Source organism: Colletotrichum aenigma (genome assembly GCF_013390185.1).
Source record: "Colletotrichum aenigma strain Cg56 chromosome Unknown KSG_Cg56_contig23, whole genome shotgun sequence".
Lineage (NCBI taxonomy): Eukaryota > Fungi > Ascomycota > Sordariomycetes > Glomerellales > Glomerellaceae > Colletotrichum > Colletotrichum aenigma.
This window is the reverse complement of record NW_023500929.1, coordinates 1512-19805: the sequence shown is the minus strand read 5'-3', so window position 1 is coordinate 19805 and position 18294 is coordinate 1512. Positions and strand designations below refer to the sequence as shown.

Sequence of the window (18294 nt, the reverse complement as noted above, 5' to 3'; positions counted from 1 at the left end):
GACAGGCGTGTGATACCTGCCACATCCGTAAAATTCGGTGCGACGGGCGTCACCAGTGCATTAACTGTCTCTTAGCTAAGGTGGTTTGCTCATATAACGCAGTTCCAAAGAGACCGGGACCTAAAGGGCCGAGATATGGACAGAGACCTGATATTCGACAGCAGAAGGGACGAAATCCTGATCTGCACTACAGCAGTTCAGCGGGAAGAGTTCAGCCTACGGATGGACACGCTGCTCGCTCGTGCTCGACATGCTCGACATGTAAGGTGCAGTGGGACATGGCTGGGACAGACGAGACGTTCCAGCCATCGCCTCAACTGTTGACTCACACAATCAGACAATCTCTCGACACCTACTTGACGCATAAGTATCCCATCACACCAATGATAGATCGAGAACGTATAGAAGAGTACATCCGGAACTTCGCCCAATGCCCCGGATGCTATGGCGTTATTGTGTCCTGTTGCGCCACCGTCGCTCCGGACCGTGACGCGTCGTCGGCCTCTGCCGCTGATTCGCCAGAGTTGTCTCGTCAGCGCAGCCATTACGACCTCTCGGAGCCCTCGGCCGACTTCTTGGTCTCTGAAGTGCTGCGATCAAGGCGGTTCTGTCACCTCGCGGACAACCAGTCCCTTGCACAAGTTCAAACCTCTTTCATGCTGCATTGTGCACACTCTAGCCCCCGCAACGACTATGCGGCTTGGTTCTACCTACGTGAAGCGATAACTATACTACAGACGCTTAGGTACCATGAAGAAGCCACTTACGAGGAGGCGACCAACCTGTCTGTTGCGAGGGAAGCTAGACGGGCATTTTGGGTCCTCTTCGTCACGGAACGTGCTTTCGCGATTCAGCGACATAAGACCCTGGCCTTGCATTCCACAATTAACCTACCTCGCTTCGATCCACTCCTTGCGGACTCTAAAATCCTGCATGGCTTTCTTGATCTGATCTCCCTCTTCCGGCTTTTCGATGCCGAATTCATTACAGCGTGGAACTCTTATACGGAACGTCAGACGGTTAAGCCGGCGAAACCCCCAGATCATGAGCAGCTGTGCCAGCTGCAGGGAGCCCTGTCAAACTGCCTCGCCGATGTGTCCGCCTACCCCGAGTCGCAGCAAGCCGAGCTTTTCGTCACATGCGGGTGGCTTAAGACTGTTGTGTGGCAGCTGTGCTTGTCAGCGACGACGCTGACGAGCACGAATTATTGCGATAGTATGTCGCTAGGCTATCCCTTAAGCATAGCCCGAGACATTGTCCTTGTCCTCCAACTCTCACCCCAGAGGACCTTTGCTACAAACAGGGTTAGCATGTTGGAGAAGTTGTCCCAGGTTGGAAGTTCACTAGCAGATGTGCTTTCATTGAACGCACCTACTGTTCTCCGGCCATTGACGCTTGATGCTTCTATGGACACTCTGATGGAGATTTTGAAGATCGCGAGCGAGATGCTCCGAGCCAGTTGTGAGTCCCCCACCCCCCGAAACAAGCTCAGTTAAAGAGTTATACTAGAGAAGGATAAGTATTAAAAGATGGTTGTCGTCCAGGTTAAGAGGCGTTTCGATAGGGACATCAGAAGTGTTCTTGTAAAGGCATGCTTCTGAAATTAGCATCCCTATCTTTACCCTATCTTTAGAACTTCGTGTACCTAGCTTGCTCACCTCTTCCTTCTACTAAGCGCTCGCTTGCCCCCTCATTGTCGTTCCATTCCTAGTGGGTGGGTCGTTGAAAAGGTTCAGGGCGCACCGCAAACCTAGCTTAGAATGGGGGCGCAACGTGCGGATGGATAGATCCAAGTGTGGAGTAAGGTTTGGGATGCTTGGAGACTAACCGGCGCGGAACTACTTCATGGCAGGCTAGCGACTGTGTCCGTGACTGCCGGCGGCAAGTACTACACATGGGCTACACTTCACTCGCGTTACTTTGCCTTCTAATAGGTGGGCATAATATAATGAGTTGGGAGTTACATGCCCGTCTTAATATGTCGCTGGTCACCACTGGGTGGACACTGTTTAGTCTCCTTTTGCTGTGGGTATCACATAAAGTTAGCTATCATCATGGTGGAGAGTGCAGGGGACGGACGTGCCTGCCTACTAGGGCGCTATGCTGTCCGCTTGCAAGTTGCAGATGCCCCTGAGGTGAACTCTAGGTCTAAGAGTTCGTCCTAGACTTTAAGACAGGATCCGAACTGGGATCGATGTAACTGAGTATTACACTAATAAAGATTTGTCCTAAGATGGTCTAAGGGACTAAGGCGGGAAAGGCATACCGACATAGATGTATGTGCTGATTTTGCTACGGACGCGAGCCTATAGATGATGAACTAATTTAATCGTATGCGGTAGTACGGCATCTCTTTAGATGGCTTGTTTTGTGACTAGCTGTGTGTTTGTTTGTCTATGTATACTTAAGTAGGTATGTATGTGAAGCTGGAGGGCGGGAAATGCCCGATAACGACCCACGCTTAGCGCTCCATCCTGGGCAGGCTGGGTCAGTTTCCTCACCAAATCAACCTATTACTCTCCTCTGCACAGAAACTCGCCGCTCAACGCATCGAATTCCGCCTAAAGGGCCTTGGGAATGCCGCCCTGGGCGCTATCCTACGTGGCGTTAAAGGCTTGGCGGACCCAGGGCGGTGCGGGAGCATCGACACTGTAGTAGGAGTTGCAGTGTACCTAGGTCGGTGTGAACACAACACCCCTCAAACTAGAGAACTTACAGTAGCAGAAGCCAGATACAGTTGTATGCTCAGTATGTGACCGTTATGCTAGACTCTAGTAGTAACTCGCCTTACTTTTGTAGTAAAGCCCGTGGGGAGGGAACGGTGTCTACGCCGGATGCTGATACAGAAGGAATGATGGTGATGATAGGTGTGGCGTGTGTTATGGTCCATGGAGGGACGAGATAGTGAAGTGTATAGGAGTTTGTCTTGGCTAGAATGAAGCATGGCCAAGGCGGCTTGAGGTTCTATTTAGGGTTTAAGTCCGAGGGTGCAGTTCAGGAGGTAGGTTGACAGCTGCAGGTGAGCACCTGTCGCCGAAAAATGGGTTGAGTATGGATCGGACTGTTGGATACGTGTGTACATGAGGATAACTGTTCGTACGTACGTTAAAATTGATTTCAACACCACGACATACGCAGCTCCCTACTGTATGGTATGATGTTGGCACTGAACCCTCTACCTAGAAGGCTCTAGACGCACAAAATGTGGGCTGCTATAGGCCGGCAGACGTAAGACTGGAACGACGAGGGTACATGGCGATAGCTGTAGATCATAATACATTGACAAAGAACGGTTTCACTTATGAAACAAGGCGGCCTCTAAGGGGGCCTATCGTCGAGGATGCTCTTCAGCCGACGAGATCGGGCGGGAGGGAGTTCTGTTCATTGTTCAGGGTAGGGGCGGTCACTTCCCTATTTAGAGCCACGACCTCGCAGCTCAAGCAGTTTCCAGGAGAGTGGAACGGCTAACAGGCGACGTAGAATGCTGGGAACAGCTGGGCCCCCTACCATTGTCCTACGTATTTCAGATTAGTTCGGTTGTGTAAAGCCTGTTGTGGAAGGCAGGCAGGATCGGTCCGCCCTGCTTTGATCTGCACCTGCCGTCTGAGGTAAAAGGGTGAATACATAACGCTGGAAGGCCGGATCTCGTCGTCCCAACGACACTACAACTACCGGAATAGGAAACATGGAGCGGGACCACCCAAGACCCAAAGGTTGTCTTCAGGCCTGGCGATGATTCCTGCCACCTGCGTTGTGCACTGGCTCACTGACATAGTCTGTAGGGCGAAGGGCGGTCCAAGATACCGAAATGGATAGAATTTGTGACTAACGTTTACAATCATCATATAGCCTCAAACCAAGGAATCCTTCAATCTGTTGTTAGTATCAGTAAGGTATCATCATCATGTCTCTAACGCTGCTGCTGGGCACGAGAACGACGCGAGGGTACCCACGCTCGACCGAAGAACGCTATAGTATCTGGATCATTTGTCGCAGTGAAGCCGGAATTGAAATAGTCAGCAATGACGTGCAGAAGAGCCTCCGTTCTAGAACGCGGGTGCTAATATATAACGAGCTCTGCTCTATAAACGTTGACGATATGAGTCGAACCGAGGTACTTGATGACAATGAAAATACTAGGGCTGAAACGACGGCGACGCCCATTTGAGATAGCGAAGTAACAGTCAGTAAGGTTCACATCCGCTGGACAGCTGGCTATCCATTCGGGGACAGATGAGGGCACAATAGTTCCCGGATTCTACAACTCGGTGGATGCGGTGGGCTGTACGCTGCGTGTCTCTGTGCCGTGCTACCTACTACTTATCCCCGATACCTCTGTCCCGCGGCTCGACTTGCAGCCCTCCCTCCTTCTAAGAACGTAGCTGGCAAGGATTTCAATCGAGGAGCTTTAAGAGACTCCAGGTTACGGGGCGCCTATTTCGGCTGCTGATGATATGACCTAGTGCGACCCAGCATGCCACCACCTCGGTCTTTTTACGGCCGGCATGCTCCTCCGCTTCGCGAGACCACTGCTGATCTAGAATTTGCTGACTACTGGCTTGGTAGATGTTCTGCGGAGCATCAATGAACCCGTAGGGATACTCGCCTCCCTCGGCGCGGACCCGCATTGAGGGTGGGCCGCGAGCGAGCGTGGGGAACGACGCTGATTTGTTTATGCGTGAACGTTGGGAACGGCCGTGGCAATCTTATATCGACTTTCTTGCCGGGCTTCCGTGGCACGGTGATCCCTTTGTCCGCCATGAACTGCCTGCACCCCCACGTTAGGCGACCCTCTTGGTTGACGACTTCACCGCCACCGCAAGGGTTTTGAGCTGTTTAATGAGCCCGTTAGCACGACGTCACCCATATAACATACATACAGCAGGATAGGCACAAACTCACGGCCTATAACGCCTGTCTGGCCCCCTTTACCGTAGGCAACAACGCGGATGGAGCGCGGGTGATTGTGGGCTCGCTGGGAGGTATCGCTGTCTAAATAGTACTTGGGAGGCGTTAGATAGAGGAGTTGGTAATTAGCGCCTTGGTCTATGGGAAGGACCTGGCAGCAGAAGGGGCAGGACTTACCTGGTGAACAGCGAAAATCTCCGCACAGCCGGCCTCGGTTCGATGCTTCTTGTTTACTGGGACCTTCTTTTGGCTCTGTAGTCTGGCTTGGCACCGGTCAAGGGCAGCGACGACTCGTGGTTTGGAATGCTGGGGTGCGAGGCTGTACAGAGAAGGGCCGCTTCCCTTCAAACTGGACGAGATGAAGACGTCCTTCTCGACGGCCATAACGGCCATCATAGCGGGCTGCTCCTGTGGCCCAACGCGATCAGCATTAAACTTGGTCTGCATTTGGCTATAAGCCAAGTGAGCAAGCTCATAGAGTTGGTCATTGCTAAAGAGCGTTACAGTATCTTGGGTGAAGGTGAGCTTAGAGGAGTAAACGATTTGTTGTGCTTTGTCTCGGGCATGTGTGTCAAGGTTCAGGCCGAGATCCTGAGCTGCGATACTCTGGAGGAGAGCAAAGAGCACAAGTATACTGGACAGCCTAACCGCCCAGCCCCAAGATGCAAGAGTCCACATTTCGAAAGACGACTGGTAGTAGGTAGACAGCAGTTTAAGAAACCCGCTGTGTCGCTTACCGGGGAGCGGGCGGTTTAGGAATACGTCGGTGCAAAGCAGGATGGAAGCCGTGCGCAATAAGTAGCCATGTCCGGTCGAAGAGGCTGAAAATCTCTCGGTGGCTATTCCCGAGACTGCGAAAAGATCCCGCGCGGCAGAGCCGAGAGGGCCACCCCAATCGCGCGGTAGCACAAAAGACGGGTCCAACCCGCCCTCCGGCTTGAGCAGTCACTTGCTCTGTAGGTGTGGATACTAACAGCGATACGGACCTGACGGCCTGGGCGCTCAGGCCGCATGGAGAATGCTGGTCAACATCCATGGCCAATGACACGTAGTTAATTTACTCGTCCACGTTACCGGCTATGACTTAACGGGCGTCGCTGAGGCCGCGGATGGTATAGCAGGCAGGCAAAGTTTCAGAAGGTCTCTCAGGATGCGGTCTGGTGCCTTGCAGATCGCTTTCCGCAGGCCGGGAGCGGGCCAAGGGCAGACTACCTTGCTAGGAGAACGACGTTGCTAACGAGATCTTCGTTCATAAACCAGTTCTCTGTATCCGGCCATCTAGACAAACGTTTCCTGTTACCGTAAAGGTCTAGATCCAAGGTTAAGGTAGGGTGTGCGCAACCGCTAGGGTTCCCCGTTAAGTGAGGATCGGTAGCAGTTGATAACGAATGTTCGACCTCTACTGTGAAGAGCGAGGCAATCGGGTGTCATTGCTGCGAGATGGTAGCGAAGCCATAGAAAGAGAAAGTGCAGGGGTGTTACAACGGCCGGTGGGAGAGAGGATGCGAAAGCAGCTGTTGGGCTCTGCGGTTGAAGGCGATTGGCCTTGTCGGGATGGTCACTGGTCTAGGTTGATGGTTTCTAGGTGCTGGGAGTGCATATAATAGACGCCAGGGCAGACAGACAAAAGTTAGACAGAGCATCTAATGAAGATGCACCTCATCATCTACGTATCCTGTCAACTTCGGTTGGCTTCTTAAACCCTATCCCTTTGTTCCTTGTCCGCAGCACTTAGAGAGGCCTCTATAGGTAGAGCCATTTAGCTATCCGGCATGGCTTGCTGTTGAGCAAACGGTGCAGGTTTTATTGGTCCCGGACACTCGTACTAGCATCTTGCTCCCCTGGCCGTCGAGCCGGTCGGGCCGGCCGAAGCTACTGGGGAGCTACTTCCACTACCGGAGATGCATAGTGCAGAACAGGGGTTAACAGGCCTGAAGGCATCGTCATCAGGGCTTTTTTTCTGTGCTGGAGTTGGGCATAGCAAGGGGGTCCGAAAACTTCGCAAAAACGAGCAGGGTGCGACCCACTAGGCCTGCCGATTACTAAGCTACATTACAGGTAGAAGTTTTTGTTAGATTGGCAGTAGTAAAAGGAATAGTGATGTGTATTCTGGTTTTTTTTTTTTTTTCTTCCAACTCTTCCATAATAGAAGATCTTCTACTATTTATGTCCAGAGTGAGGGCTTTTTCCTTTATCAATAGAGTTTGGCATAACCATAGAAAACTCTTCTCAACTCCTCTCAAGGTCGCTTAGTGGCGGACACCTTTCATAGCGACTGACACCTCTCAAGGTTATCATGCCCAATTTGACAGTTTTATTGTGGGTGGTTCTTGTAGATTTTACCCTCTAAATACTTATTTTCAACAGACTTAAAACAGTATAGTGGCTTGGATGTTATAGTCGCCACTAAGAAAAACAGTACTATTTATATTTTCTTTCCCTCCTGCTATAATGCACTGCATCTTAGATCTTTAAGAATAAGATGTTTCTAATGGTTTGTTTCTGTGTATATTATTAAGTTAGCAGTGAAATACAATCAGAATACTAGCGGAACCTGTGTTTGATAATACTTAACATACTCCTTTTAGGCTGGTGCATAAGATCATATCGTCCAGTGGAGATCTCAGATTTAGGTGCGCAGGGCAAGATTTGGGGGATGGTTGACGGGCCACTATAGGTAGCCTCAACGACTCGTAAGGAATAATAGCCCGCTCCTTGGGGAGGACAAAGGGCGTAGTGGGGCCTGTAATCAGCGTGCACGTGCGCCGGCGCTCGCTGAAGCCAAGCTCGCGACGCAAATAGCTTTCCCGAAAACAGGGAATGAAAAGATTTGTGGGCCCCGTCGATGCGTGATGAGAGATGTGAGTACGTTGGGCTGAGCCCTGCAAAGGCGGGCGCGTGAATGGGGCCATCTCCGAGAATGAGGATGATGATGATTTCCCCCAAGGTCGATAACCAGTTTCCCAATGCCCAAGGGCTTGGTCTTGCCTTTTTATATAGGCATGTTGCTGTCCGCGCGCCTGGTAAGTAGGGGACCAGAATAACAACTTCGTATATAGCTATATGCGAAGTTGGGTAACTGCTTAGTATTGCCTGCTTGCCCCATTCAGCTGGTGTCTGGTCTTTGAAGATACCGCATAAAGTATGCGCTACTACTCCCTGCTTCTTTGTGGCGGAACCCTTTTAAAAAGATGAATTACCCCCAGCAGACCCGCCTTGAGTTGATTGCGCCTGTTAGGTCATAGGAATGATGTGACTTGCGCGAGTGGGACACATACTGCAGTCTTTCAAGCTAGACCATCACACTAAGCTGAATGTGTTCTTACCTACTATCCACAGGAGTGGAAGCTCCAAAGGCGCGTGGTTGGGGTCACTGATACTAACCCTGTATAACCCAAAGAAGCACATAACGATATGTCGGCTTCACCGCATACAAGCGAGAATCTCTTGCCCACAGCCATTGCTCATCACGCTGAGCAACCTAAATGCAATCTATAAAGCCCACAGTCAGGCATATTCGTTTCCAGGTCAGTAGGACGAACTGTATTGCTTGCTTTATCATTCCTCCACCCGAGTATCAGCGCCCAACACCCACTCACCCAAGCGAGAAGTCCCAGCACTTTCATCTTCAACATGCGGAAAGTCATCTCCATCTTGTTCGTTGCGTTGAACTTCTCCCATGTCTTTGGCGTGTTAACTCCTTCCGAACGCGGCCTTCTCGCCTCTTATGACAAGCGAGCGCTGACGTCCTGGGTCTCTATGACTAAAGGAAGCGACTGGCCATGCTCATCATCGCAACTCAAAGATATTGAGAAGTCAGTTGAGCACGCGAAGATCTTAGCCAACGGAGCCATAGTGGCCTTGGACAATGCTGGGACAACATCGAAGGCCTATACGAGATGGTTTGGCAGTACGTCAACAACTTCATTTCATTATTCACACGTCTTGCTACTGACGGTGAAGTCGGGCTCCTATGCCTCTTGCGTCTGGCGTCTATTTATGGAGTCGAGTGCTGACTGTGATACTGATAGGAACCAATGCTAATAAAGCCCAGCTTTCTACGATCAAGACCAGCCACTTCGGGGCACCAAACAGATTCCTGCAGATGCCGTCAAGCACCGTCAAGTCATACGATGAAGGCGGTCCGAGCCCACAACGACTGGTCTATGCATGCCCCCCTAAGGACTTTCCCTTGTGCAACGGCGGGGTGGCGGCTGCTGCCATCAATGCCGGCGACCAAGTATTCAAAACCAACATCCTCCTCGCCTGCCCTTCCTTTTTCAAGAAAGCCAGCAATTCGCAAATGCTTTCGAACTGGCGGAAGGGAAAATACACGCCATCTTCGGGGATGATATTGCTGCACGAGACGCAGCATCTCGACGCTATTGTCGGCAAGGGCAAGCGCTGTATTGACCTGGCATATCCAGTGGAGGAGTAAGTCTTTCCCTCCTATATCCGATGATACCTGATTCGAAACCACGAGAGATTTGCAAATGCTAAACACGAAACGTCAGCTGCGAGAAGCTTACAGATAAGGACAAGATCAGGAACGCCCAAAACTATGCGTTCTTCGCCCTAGACGTCACGGCGATCCCGCCTAAACGGAAGTAGGGCGGTTCTGATATTGAAACGACCGGCGACAAGGGAGAGAGCATTCGAGATGGGGGTGGCATCGATTATTGAACCCTTCTTGATAATATCTATTCTATATTGCGGGTTGATAACTCGGACTTGACGATGTCTCCACATCCAGAGGCTCCGTGACTTGGAGAGGTGGCGGTAGATAAGGTCATCACTTGCTGTCCGGTAGTCTCAGTAGTGGCAGGCATGGCCGCGGGTGACCATCAGCGCTTCATGGGGTGGGAGGCCATCGGGATGAGGGGGAGGACGTCGCTCGGGTCCCCCAGTGGTATGGACTTCAGCAGCGCGGGACGGCCGACGGCCTTGCGGCTTGGGCATGTGGTGTTTCTCGGCTGGATGCCGGCTTACGCGTTCCACGAACGGCTTTAAGGCGTAGCCGCAAGGCCGGTAGATGAGCACCGGCTCGGCCTAATTTAATTGCAGGTGCAAAGCTCCTAGTTGCTGCCGTTGTTTGTCCATCAAGCGGTGCGGTGTCATGGGCTCGGGCGGCGGCGACAACAGCAAAAGGGGGATTAGGAGAGACGTGTCCGCTACTCTTCAATGTAACCTTTTCTCCTGAATAGAGGTGTAATAGCAAATGGTCTTTTGTCCCTTCTTCTTCTCATACTTCGCTTCCCTAGAAACGGTTTGGTTTTCTCTCACTTTTCGTCCTTGACTTCCCTATCCTTCCTTTTCCTTCTTCTTCTTCCTTTTTGCTTCCCTAAGGTATAGATAGGAGTTCAATTTAGATGTGATGTTAGGTGTCCTTGGGGTAATTGCCCCTGTTGGAATGCTAAGACGACCTGGATATCCATAAGCAAATCAAGCTCGTCGGACTGGACGCATCAGCTATCTAACCAGATAAAAGTGGTCTTGATGGGTCCCTATGTAGTTGCCTCAGTCCGACTGAGCGTTAGTGGTTCTCATACTATCATGACCTCCCCGACTATTGGTTTTCTCTGGGATTGCCTCCGCGTAGGGAGTGCCCCAGAATAGCCTCGGAGACGCCGTTGAGCATGGGTGCAAGGACATCTGGGAGATTGGCCCTTTGACGTGGAATACGACTGAGCGCGTACACCGAACCTGAGCAAAACCCAGTCTCTTTATGTAGAGCACCAGTGTCTTGCGGGCTTACCAACGGTCGGCTTGTTTATTTAAAGCTGAGTTATATCTCGTCTGGTTATGCTACAGTCCAGCCCCAAACTCCAACCGCCAAGCTCTCGTTATGATCGGTCTCCGTCATTATTTCGTACTTGCCATCTCGCTCCTAGGAGTGTTTGCCGGTCTCTGAGAGGATCACGGCTACACTGTCGAGCACACTAATGGCGTATACTACGTCAAATCTAGTCATTATACTAGTGGCAGCTCTCCACTGGATAAGGTCGGCATCAGCACTAATAAGAAGACGATGACCGTCTATCTTGCGTACAATGGATTAGAGAGCAACCATCGGAAGAAGTTGAGACTGTCGCAGGTTCTCGCGGCGCTATGCGAAAAGAAGTCTGTCGATCCGGACGATATAGAGCTAGTGATCATCGATGATGTCGAGAACGCTGAAACAAAAGCGGCCATGAAGAAATACCGCGATAAACACAAACTTTGCTTTAAGGACGAAATCCGGATTACCCCCAACCATCAAACAGATTGGGCTATCTTCAGCGGCACACCCTTTTATAAGGCAGTGGGCCAGATGTTACGGAGTAAAGGTATAACTCAAATCGTCGTCAAGAAGGAAAACGGCAACCAGAACGTATACTTCTCTATTGGGTAGAGGACCAAGGTAAGTAAGACTTCGTTCCAGGAAGCTTCAAGTCTTGCCTCGCCTTAGAATATGAATCTGACCTTTGTAAGTAGCGGAAGACAGCGATTTCAGTGTTTGGGGTTATTTGAGATAAGGCAGGTCCAGGACATTATGTGGAAGTGTATGTAGACAGGCTGTGGGGTGATGTACTTCCATCGTGACTGAGACGATAGAGGAGGAAGATGCGCGACACGTCTGTTGATATCCCGGGCCAAGGGCGGAGACTCGGAGTCAATTGGGCATTCATAGAATAGCTCAAGGGGGTCTGTAGTATAAGAGTAAAGTAGTATATTAACGACCTACCCGGTTGCGCAGTCTCCTGGGGCTTGTAGTTAGTTGTCTGCCTGACAGCAATTGCGGATGCTGTAGTTGGGAGAGTCACATACACGCTTCTAAGGGGCCATCGCAACGTCTGACGCCCACCTCTGGAAACACCCTGTTCTAGTAACCCGACCGTCACGGCCCGCCATCTAAGCGTACATTCCACTAACGGGAGTCCAGAGTCACTGCTGTGGACCAAATATTGTACCATGGTTCTACGTCCCCACTATACTGAGCCTAACAGGTGATGTCTTCTCAAAGGTTGAGTTAATCAGTCTCAGACTCTGTAACCAACGGTGTGCGTGGTGAAGATAAGCTTAAAATGGCCCAAATAACGGTTAGAGAGTGAATGGCCAAAGAGCTACGGGTGTCTGCTTATAAGCCAGGCTTAGGTCATACTATGTCAGTCATGAACAGTCCCTCTGACCAATAATCCTGTTACTAGGTTATCACTTGGGTACAGGAGGCGAGCACTAAGAACCTGCAGCGTCATGGTGGCCTTCAGTGTAGTCCTTCTGTTCTAAGTGAGTGCCTGTTATTCACACCGATCCTAAAAGTTGAGTGACCCGTTATAAGCTGCCCAGCGTCAGCGTGGGGCGGTCGATCGCTATCCTTTGCTGTCCTTGCAGTCAGGTTTAGTACTGGGTCACAAGTGGAATCGTTGGCTACTGGCAAGCCGAATCTCGTTATATGCGCAAAATCTACGCGTGGGGTTGTAGGTTGTCTCGTACTCGAAAGACTGCGAGCTGTATTTGTGCCTGTCTTAGAGACCAATAAGACCGATCTTGATGTTCTTTTTCTTGCAAGACACGGAGTTTCTTGGGAACGACGGCGCTACTCTTAGTAGCGCTACTAGCTCTATATATAGTCAGGTCAATAACTCCAGAAGTCAAGCTCGTCATAAAGTTAAATACAGTATGCGGCGGTATTGCTTGACGGCCTGCGCTTTGCTTGAAATGGGCAGCAACAATCTTCCCTTTAATAGTACCGTGTGGAATTAGCTGACTGTAACACATCGTCGGGACGGCTAGAGATGGATTGAGTCTTCCGGGCACCACTACCGTCACTTTGTCAACTGGGTAGGCGTTTTTTTTTTTTCTTTTTTCTTTCTTTCTTTGTTTTTTTTCCCTCTTTCTTTTCTTCTTTAGTCTCTCCCAGGCCTTACAGGAGGTACCGTTTGCGCTGCAGCCGATTCAAGTCCAACAATGGCTGGAAATATTAGAACTTCGAGGTCGAAGGTACCAAGTGTACACCAGAGAGAGCATCTAACGTCAGAGGACGTGTAGAGAAGGTGAAAGGATATGTGTTGTCGAGGGGAACGGTCTGTGCCAACGTTAGGTGATTGCATGCTAGTCAAGTGGAGAGAATGAGGAAGGGTGGTAGGGGTTGAAGTAGGCGGCACATATTAAAGGGAAGGAATGAGGTGAAGCGGAAAGTTACGCTACGGTCGAGACCGAGTAGGCAGGAACATGTCAAGCCATGTTAGGGTCAATCTATTCTGATGAAATATCCTGTCACAGCTGCCTAATACCTAAGTGGGTCGGCTCACTGTTATCCTTACTGCGTATGTGCGGTCTGTTGGGTTAGCCTCTTCAGTCCTTCCGTAGTCATAGACGCAGTGAAAATGCTGCGGCCTCCAAATTCGGCCCCTTGTCGCTACCAGGCTTCTGCATCGTTAGCCTGTCGCAGTACTGCGCTTATTAGCTCCGTTCGCAGGTTGGGTAACATGGCTATACCAGGAGTCTGCCAGTTCATCGGCGTAGCCGATGAGGGATCCACCTTCGGCTTCTCATGTGTCCGTGGCAGAGTCGCCGACGGCTGAGTACTATCTGAACCAACGATTGCTGCGCACTGAGAGTTCCTCGGATCATTATTATGAATCGATAACTAGGCAAGACAAGCTTATAAAACCCGAGGATTCGCGGCTACCTACACCGTTTCATTCCGCATCTACTTGCTATTGTCTCTCAACTTGCATCCCCTTGAACAGGATGAGGCTTTTGTATTTCCTCTCGTCCTGCATGGCCGAAGCTGGCCTTGCTGTGCCAAACCCCAACAATGCTATAACAGTCCGTTCACCAGGCGATATGGCAACAATAGGCAGCGTTGTCTACGACAAGGACGGAATCCTGTCCCGCGATTCGAGCGCAGCTTGGGCAGCGGCTGAGAGGGTTGTGGGCACTCTCCGCCAGCCACAACACACACTACTACTTCATGTCCTGTAATAAAGCATATCCTGGACAGAAGGGTATGACACCTAGTCAGCAGTATACCATCGATCAGACGGGCTGTCTTCACGTGGGTCTCATCGTTGGCAAGACCGCCTTTCGCCAGAACAAGTTTACAGCAAGCTACTTGCACGTAAGGCGCCTGGCAGATAACCCCAACACCTGGACTCAGACACGCCATGACTGGGATGAAGTCAAGCGTATGCAACGGTACGTCGTCTATTGGCTATGAATCATTAATGCGTGTTGTTGGAAAGGGACTGAACCCATGCTATCCAGTATTGATTATGGAGGTACTACAACCTCTTCTAAAGCCAACATTGATAGAGTCATTAGAAAAGGTATGTTGCCATCTTGCCGTGGATGAGCTATACTGACTGACCACGTCTGTAGGCGAAGAATGGATCACGCTCTCCAAGGGTAAATACGACAAGGAATGGAACTGCCTTGCGTACTACCGTTTCATGGCTTCTAAGCTGTAGAAAGGAATAGGACATGGCCCACGATCGCAATAGCACCTATTATCCTTTCAACCTAGCAATTTCCAAGGCTAGCCACATATTCAAGAGGACCAACGTGAGTGCGATAGAAAAAGTTAAGATCATGTTAGGTTTCAACGCCATAATGACCGGACCTGTTTCAGCGGTCTAGACCAGTTTCCCCTAGGGCATTAGGCAAACCGAACGCGTTGTGGATCTCCTTTGCTCCAAAACTCTGATCAAATACCATCTCTGCCCTTGAACATTCAAGACTCAAATGACTAGAGGTCTGTTGACACCGTCATGTCTTCTGGCCATTGTTCCCTTTTCACTAGGCTCTGTTAAAAAGTTCCAATGCCCCAGCTGTTTCTTTTCAGGTCGCCTAACTACTAGGTGTCTGAGCGTTTAACACAGGTTTCTAAAACGTCGTAGCATGTTTAGGTGTTATTTGTTCTGCTTTGTGAAAGGGCTGATAGAGGACTGTAGTGCCAGTAGTCTGTGATGTTTAGGGGCGGTCAATTGCAGTATATCTGTCGAGCGAGCAATTGCTTCTAGAATGTGGATTCGGTCCCATCTAGCCTGGTGTCCACCTCTTCCTGCTCATCTTCATATGATGTCAAGAGCTTTGCTAGGGGTAAATGGGCAACGCAACCCTGGACTAATCAGTAGCCTTATAGTGATCATATGCAAATTCAGGGATGCTTCAGTCTGATGAATGTCATTTTCGATTGGATGGTCTCGTTCTCGCTATCCTGTCCGGACGCGCGGTAGCTGTCGGCCGAGCCTGCTATCCGGGCCCAGGAGCTGACCGGAATATAATTTGGGACGGGGTAGAACATATCGGTCAAAAAATGAACTACGAACTCCAAGCACTCTAATTACCCCTTGACAGGGGTAGAGCTAACGCTGCCTCAAACGTGCGCTCCTTTCATGGCCACCATTGCCGAAGGGTACTTAACTGGGGCCACGGGCAGCTTCGGCAGCCCCGGGCACCAGTAGGAAGGGCCCCGTTAAGTGTTTAGCGAAGGCAGCACCTAGTGGGATCGCGGTATCCGTAGGGTTATACGATGGGCACCGGAGTGGGGGTGAAAGGAAGGGGGGGAGAAAACGATTCAAAAGAAAAAAAAGAAAAAAGAGGAAACATACGCAAACACACACACTCAGTCTGCAGTTCGTACACTGCCGTCGGGTAGTATCTATCAGATTCGGCGAAACCGGCTCTAGCCTTCTCCTTTGACCCACGGCCATGCGCAGGGGCCCAGGGCGGATAATCTGGTTGATGTTCGCGACACCTAAATAGAGAAGGGATGAATAATCGGGTGCGATGCCCTGCAAAGAAGCGTGCTTACGTTAAGCATACGACGTCCTGCCCCAAATTCATAAAGCCAATCCTTCCTGCGCTTGGCACTATTGTTTATGAACTACATAGCTTCGCTGGCTGTTTCGTGATCTTCAAGGTCGAGGACTTTCCAGCTTCGCAACATTTATCTTGTAACAGATTTGGTCGGGTTTACCAATGGCACCGCCTCTACAGCTCTCTTGCACCATCTACTGGTCCCTAATAACCTTGTTCTGGCTCCTAGCTGTCTCATTAGAGGCTGCGCCGCTCGCGACATATCATGGCCGGGGCTTCGGCTCCTCTGTGTCGACAAAGGGAAGCATCACCGACTTCACCCTCTGTGAGGTAGAAGCCCTCACTAGGAAGAGTAGGGGTGGAGCATGCACCCAATTCCCGAGGGGCATTACTGTTGTCGGCCGCGATATCACCAAAGGCTGGTTTGATCGACAGGAGGCAGCAACACTTCAGAAGGAGTCTGAGGTTGACGTTAGCTTTTTTAGTCTTCTAGACACCCTTGACCCGCTCGGCAAGCTCCTTGACCGGAATAAGATTCCCTGGGCTGTTGCTGGTGGTCTCGCTCTGAAAATCCACGGACAATCAGATCGACACACTACCGACATCGACATGGTTGTACAGACCACTATGCCTAAGCTACGGGCTGCACTAAGCAAAGACAAAAAGTACATAGTTCCTGGGCCTGGATGGCCGAGCGAGTCTCACCTGCGGGTTTATCGCGACCGAGGAAGTGCAGGGAAGCCCAGATACATCGAGATTGATTTAGTGATCGCCGGTGAGTAAAGCCCCTCACTCCGGAGCCTCCGGCTGGTCTGCGGACACTAACGGCCGGCCTAGGCACCTTGACGACACCCCAAAGCTTGCAGGTCAATCGAAGGACTTCAAAGTGGAAAACGAGAGAAAGAGGCCGATCAACGTTCACGTCATGCGGCTCGGCAAGATCTTCATGTCGAAGGTCAATGCCTTAGCAGCGGAACATCGAAAGAAGGACGATAAGGACATGAAAGACATCAGCTGGATCATCGACAAGACCCCGAGGGCCCTGCTCAACGTTCAAACAGACCTGTCGTACGCTCTGCGGCAGCTGGTGATTAAGCATCTCGTTCGCTTAAAGTCGCCCCTGGTTAAAAAGGCTAGGCAGCTTCTCGGCGTCAACAGCCCTGCGAAGCTCTAGAGAGCGTCACCCGCCCCCCTAACCTGACCAGCTACTCCTATGTATTAAGCATGTCTGTCTGGGTAGATTCTAGGTATGATGGCTATAGAGACGCGAGTATCGGGAGGCAGGAAGGGCTCGAGAGGTGGTTGCCTCCATGGTGAGCTAGTAGTCTATCTGCTGCTCACTTGGAGTCTCGCCTGGTGATGGCTGTGATGGCTGTGATGGTTGTGGGTTAATCAGGTCACGAATAAGGGCGCGGGGACGGCGGGAATAGCCTCAACTCCCTTCAATACCGGCCGAGGCCCGCGATGGTATTGATGCACTTGCTGTATGTACCCCGGAAGGCGACCTGGGAGGATTGTCTTCGGTAAATCTGAAACCACTTATAGAGTTCGCCCAAATGTTACGCACACACGGGTGTTGAATACGCACACGACAGGTGTAGAAATATATCCCATCGATATATCAGCCTAACTAAGGGCCGTTAAGCTGTACTATCTTTCTTTACACGCTCAGCGTACGCACACTTATGCTTATCGTCGTAATTAAACCCTCTCACTGATTGGGTCGTTTACCACTTAGACACACCAATTCGCACCCTCATCGAGGGTGAAATTGAGGGCGAAATCGATGGACGGGCACTTTTCGCAGCCATCATCACCGGGGACACTACACTTCTCGAACTCGCAGTGGATTATACTAAGAGGAACCACCCCGATAAGTTAGATGTCACCTTGCCACCTTACTGGGGTCAACTCCGGGAAGAGGGTGACCCGCCCCCGCCCGTGATGCTTGCGGGATTGCAGGATATCATACCCTGGATTGATGACTACACTGCCCTTCAAGTAGCAATCGTTGTTGGGAACAAGCGGTTCGTCAAGAGACTGCTGGAAGAGGGCGCGGACGTAGCCCTCAGGAGCCCCGGGCCATGCTGGTCTTGCGATGACCTGGACGACCCTGGCCACCCACCCCACTTCAATCCCGACTTTGACGCCCCGAACGCAGCCAAGACACCAATTCATACTGCCATCTATTATGGACAGTCCAAGATTGCCGAAAGACTCATCAAAGCCGGAGCTTCAGGCATTGTTTCCGATGGCGACTCACCTCAGCCCCGATGAGTAAGACTTGTATCATTGGTGCTTGGTGCTTGGAGAGCCTCACATCCTGGAAACGAGCGTTCAGTCTCACTGCTTCACGATCTCTGCTGTGTTTACATACCCAGGTCCAGGACCATCAAAATCGCTAAACGCATCCTTCAGCAGAGAATTACATCCATCACGGACCAAACGTCGTGGGGGCAGCAGACTCTACCCAGGGCTTGTCGTACCAAGCGGTTTCGATACGCGAACTGGCTCGCGCAGCAACTCGGTGTCAACGTCCAAGCCCCTGTGCCCTGACGCCCAACTGAAACATTCCTTCTCGTG

The 18294-nt window shown here is 50.9% G+C and overlaps 6 protein-coding genes across 6 annotated transcripts; 4 read left to right on the top strand and 2 right to left on the bottom strand.

The window, feature by feature from the left end:
* Window positions 1–278: 278 nt before the first annotated feature.
* CGCA056_v015068 (putative sucrose utilization protein SUC1) lies at window positions 279–1496 on the top strand (the record flags this gene model as incomplete). The annotated part of the gene is made up of 1 exon (XM_037330309.1): window positions 279–1496. The coding sequence occupies one exon, from the start codon at window positions 279–281 to the stop codon at window positions 1494–1496; it is 1218 nt and encodes a 405-aa protein (XP_037171306.1).
* Window positions 1497–4581: 3085 nt separating this feature from the next.
* Window positions 4582–4761, bottom strand: CGCA056_v015067 (uncharacterized protein; the record flags this gene model as incomplete). Its single annotated transcript, XM_037330308.1, has 1 exon — window positions 4582–4761. One exon carries the CDS (start codon window positions 4759–4761, stop codon window positions 4582–4584), a length of 180 nt encoding a protein of 59 aa, XP_037171303.1.
* A 20-nt stretch (window positions 4762–4781) lies between these two features.
* CGCA056_v015066 (uncharacterized protein) lies at window positions 4782–5586 on the bottom strand (the record flags this gene model as incomplete). Its single annotated transcript, XM_037330307.1, has 3 exons — window positions 4782–4832; window positions 4877–5002; window positions 5086–5586. The coding sequence occupies 3 exons, from the start codon at window positions 5584–5586 to the stop codon at window positions 4782–4784; spliced, it is 678 nt and encodes a 225-aa protein (XP_037171305.1).
* A 2955-nt stretch (window positions 5587–8541) lies between these two features.
* On the top strand, window positions 8542–9519 carry CGCA056_v015065 (Neutral protease 2-like protein MEP5; the record flags this gene model as incomplete). The annotated part of the gene is made up of 3 exons (XM_037330306.1): window positions 8542–8818; window positions 8940–9342; window positions 9423–9519. 3 exons carry the CDS (start codon window positions 8542–8544, stop codon window positions 9517–9519), a joined length of 777 nt encoding a protein of 258 aa, XP_037171301.1.
* A 4345-nt stretch (window positions 9520–13864) lies between these two features.
* Window positions 13865–14360, top strand: CGCA056_v015064 (uncharacterized protein; the record flags this gene model as incomplete). Its single annotated transcript, XM_037330305.1, has 3 exons — window positions 13865–14088; window positions 14158–14219; window positions 14272–14360. 3 exons carry the CDS (start codon window positions 13865–13867, stop codon window positions 14358–14360), a joined length of 375 nt encoding a protein of 124 aa, XP_037171302.1.
* Window positions 14361–15873: 1513 nt separating this feature from the next.
* On the top strand, window positions 15874–16885 carry CGCA056_v015063 (uncharacterized protein; the record flags this gene model as incomplete). Its single annotated transcript, XM_037330304.1, has 2 exons — window positions 15874–16490; window positions 16549–16885. The coding sequence occupies 2 exons, from the start codon at window positions 15874–15876 to the stop codon at window positions 16883–16885; spliced, it is 954 nt and encodes a 317-aa protein (XP_037171304.1).
* Window positions 16886–18294: the final 1409 nt, after the last annotated feature.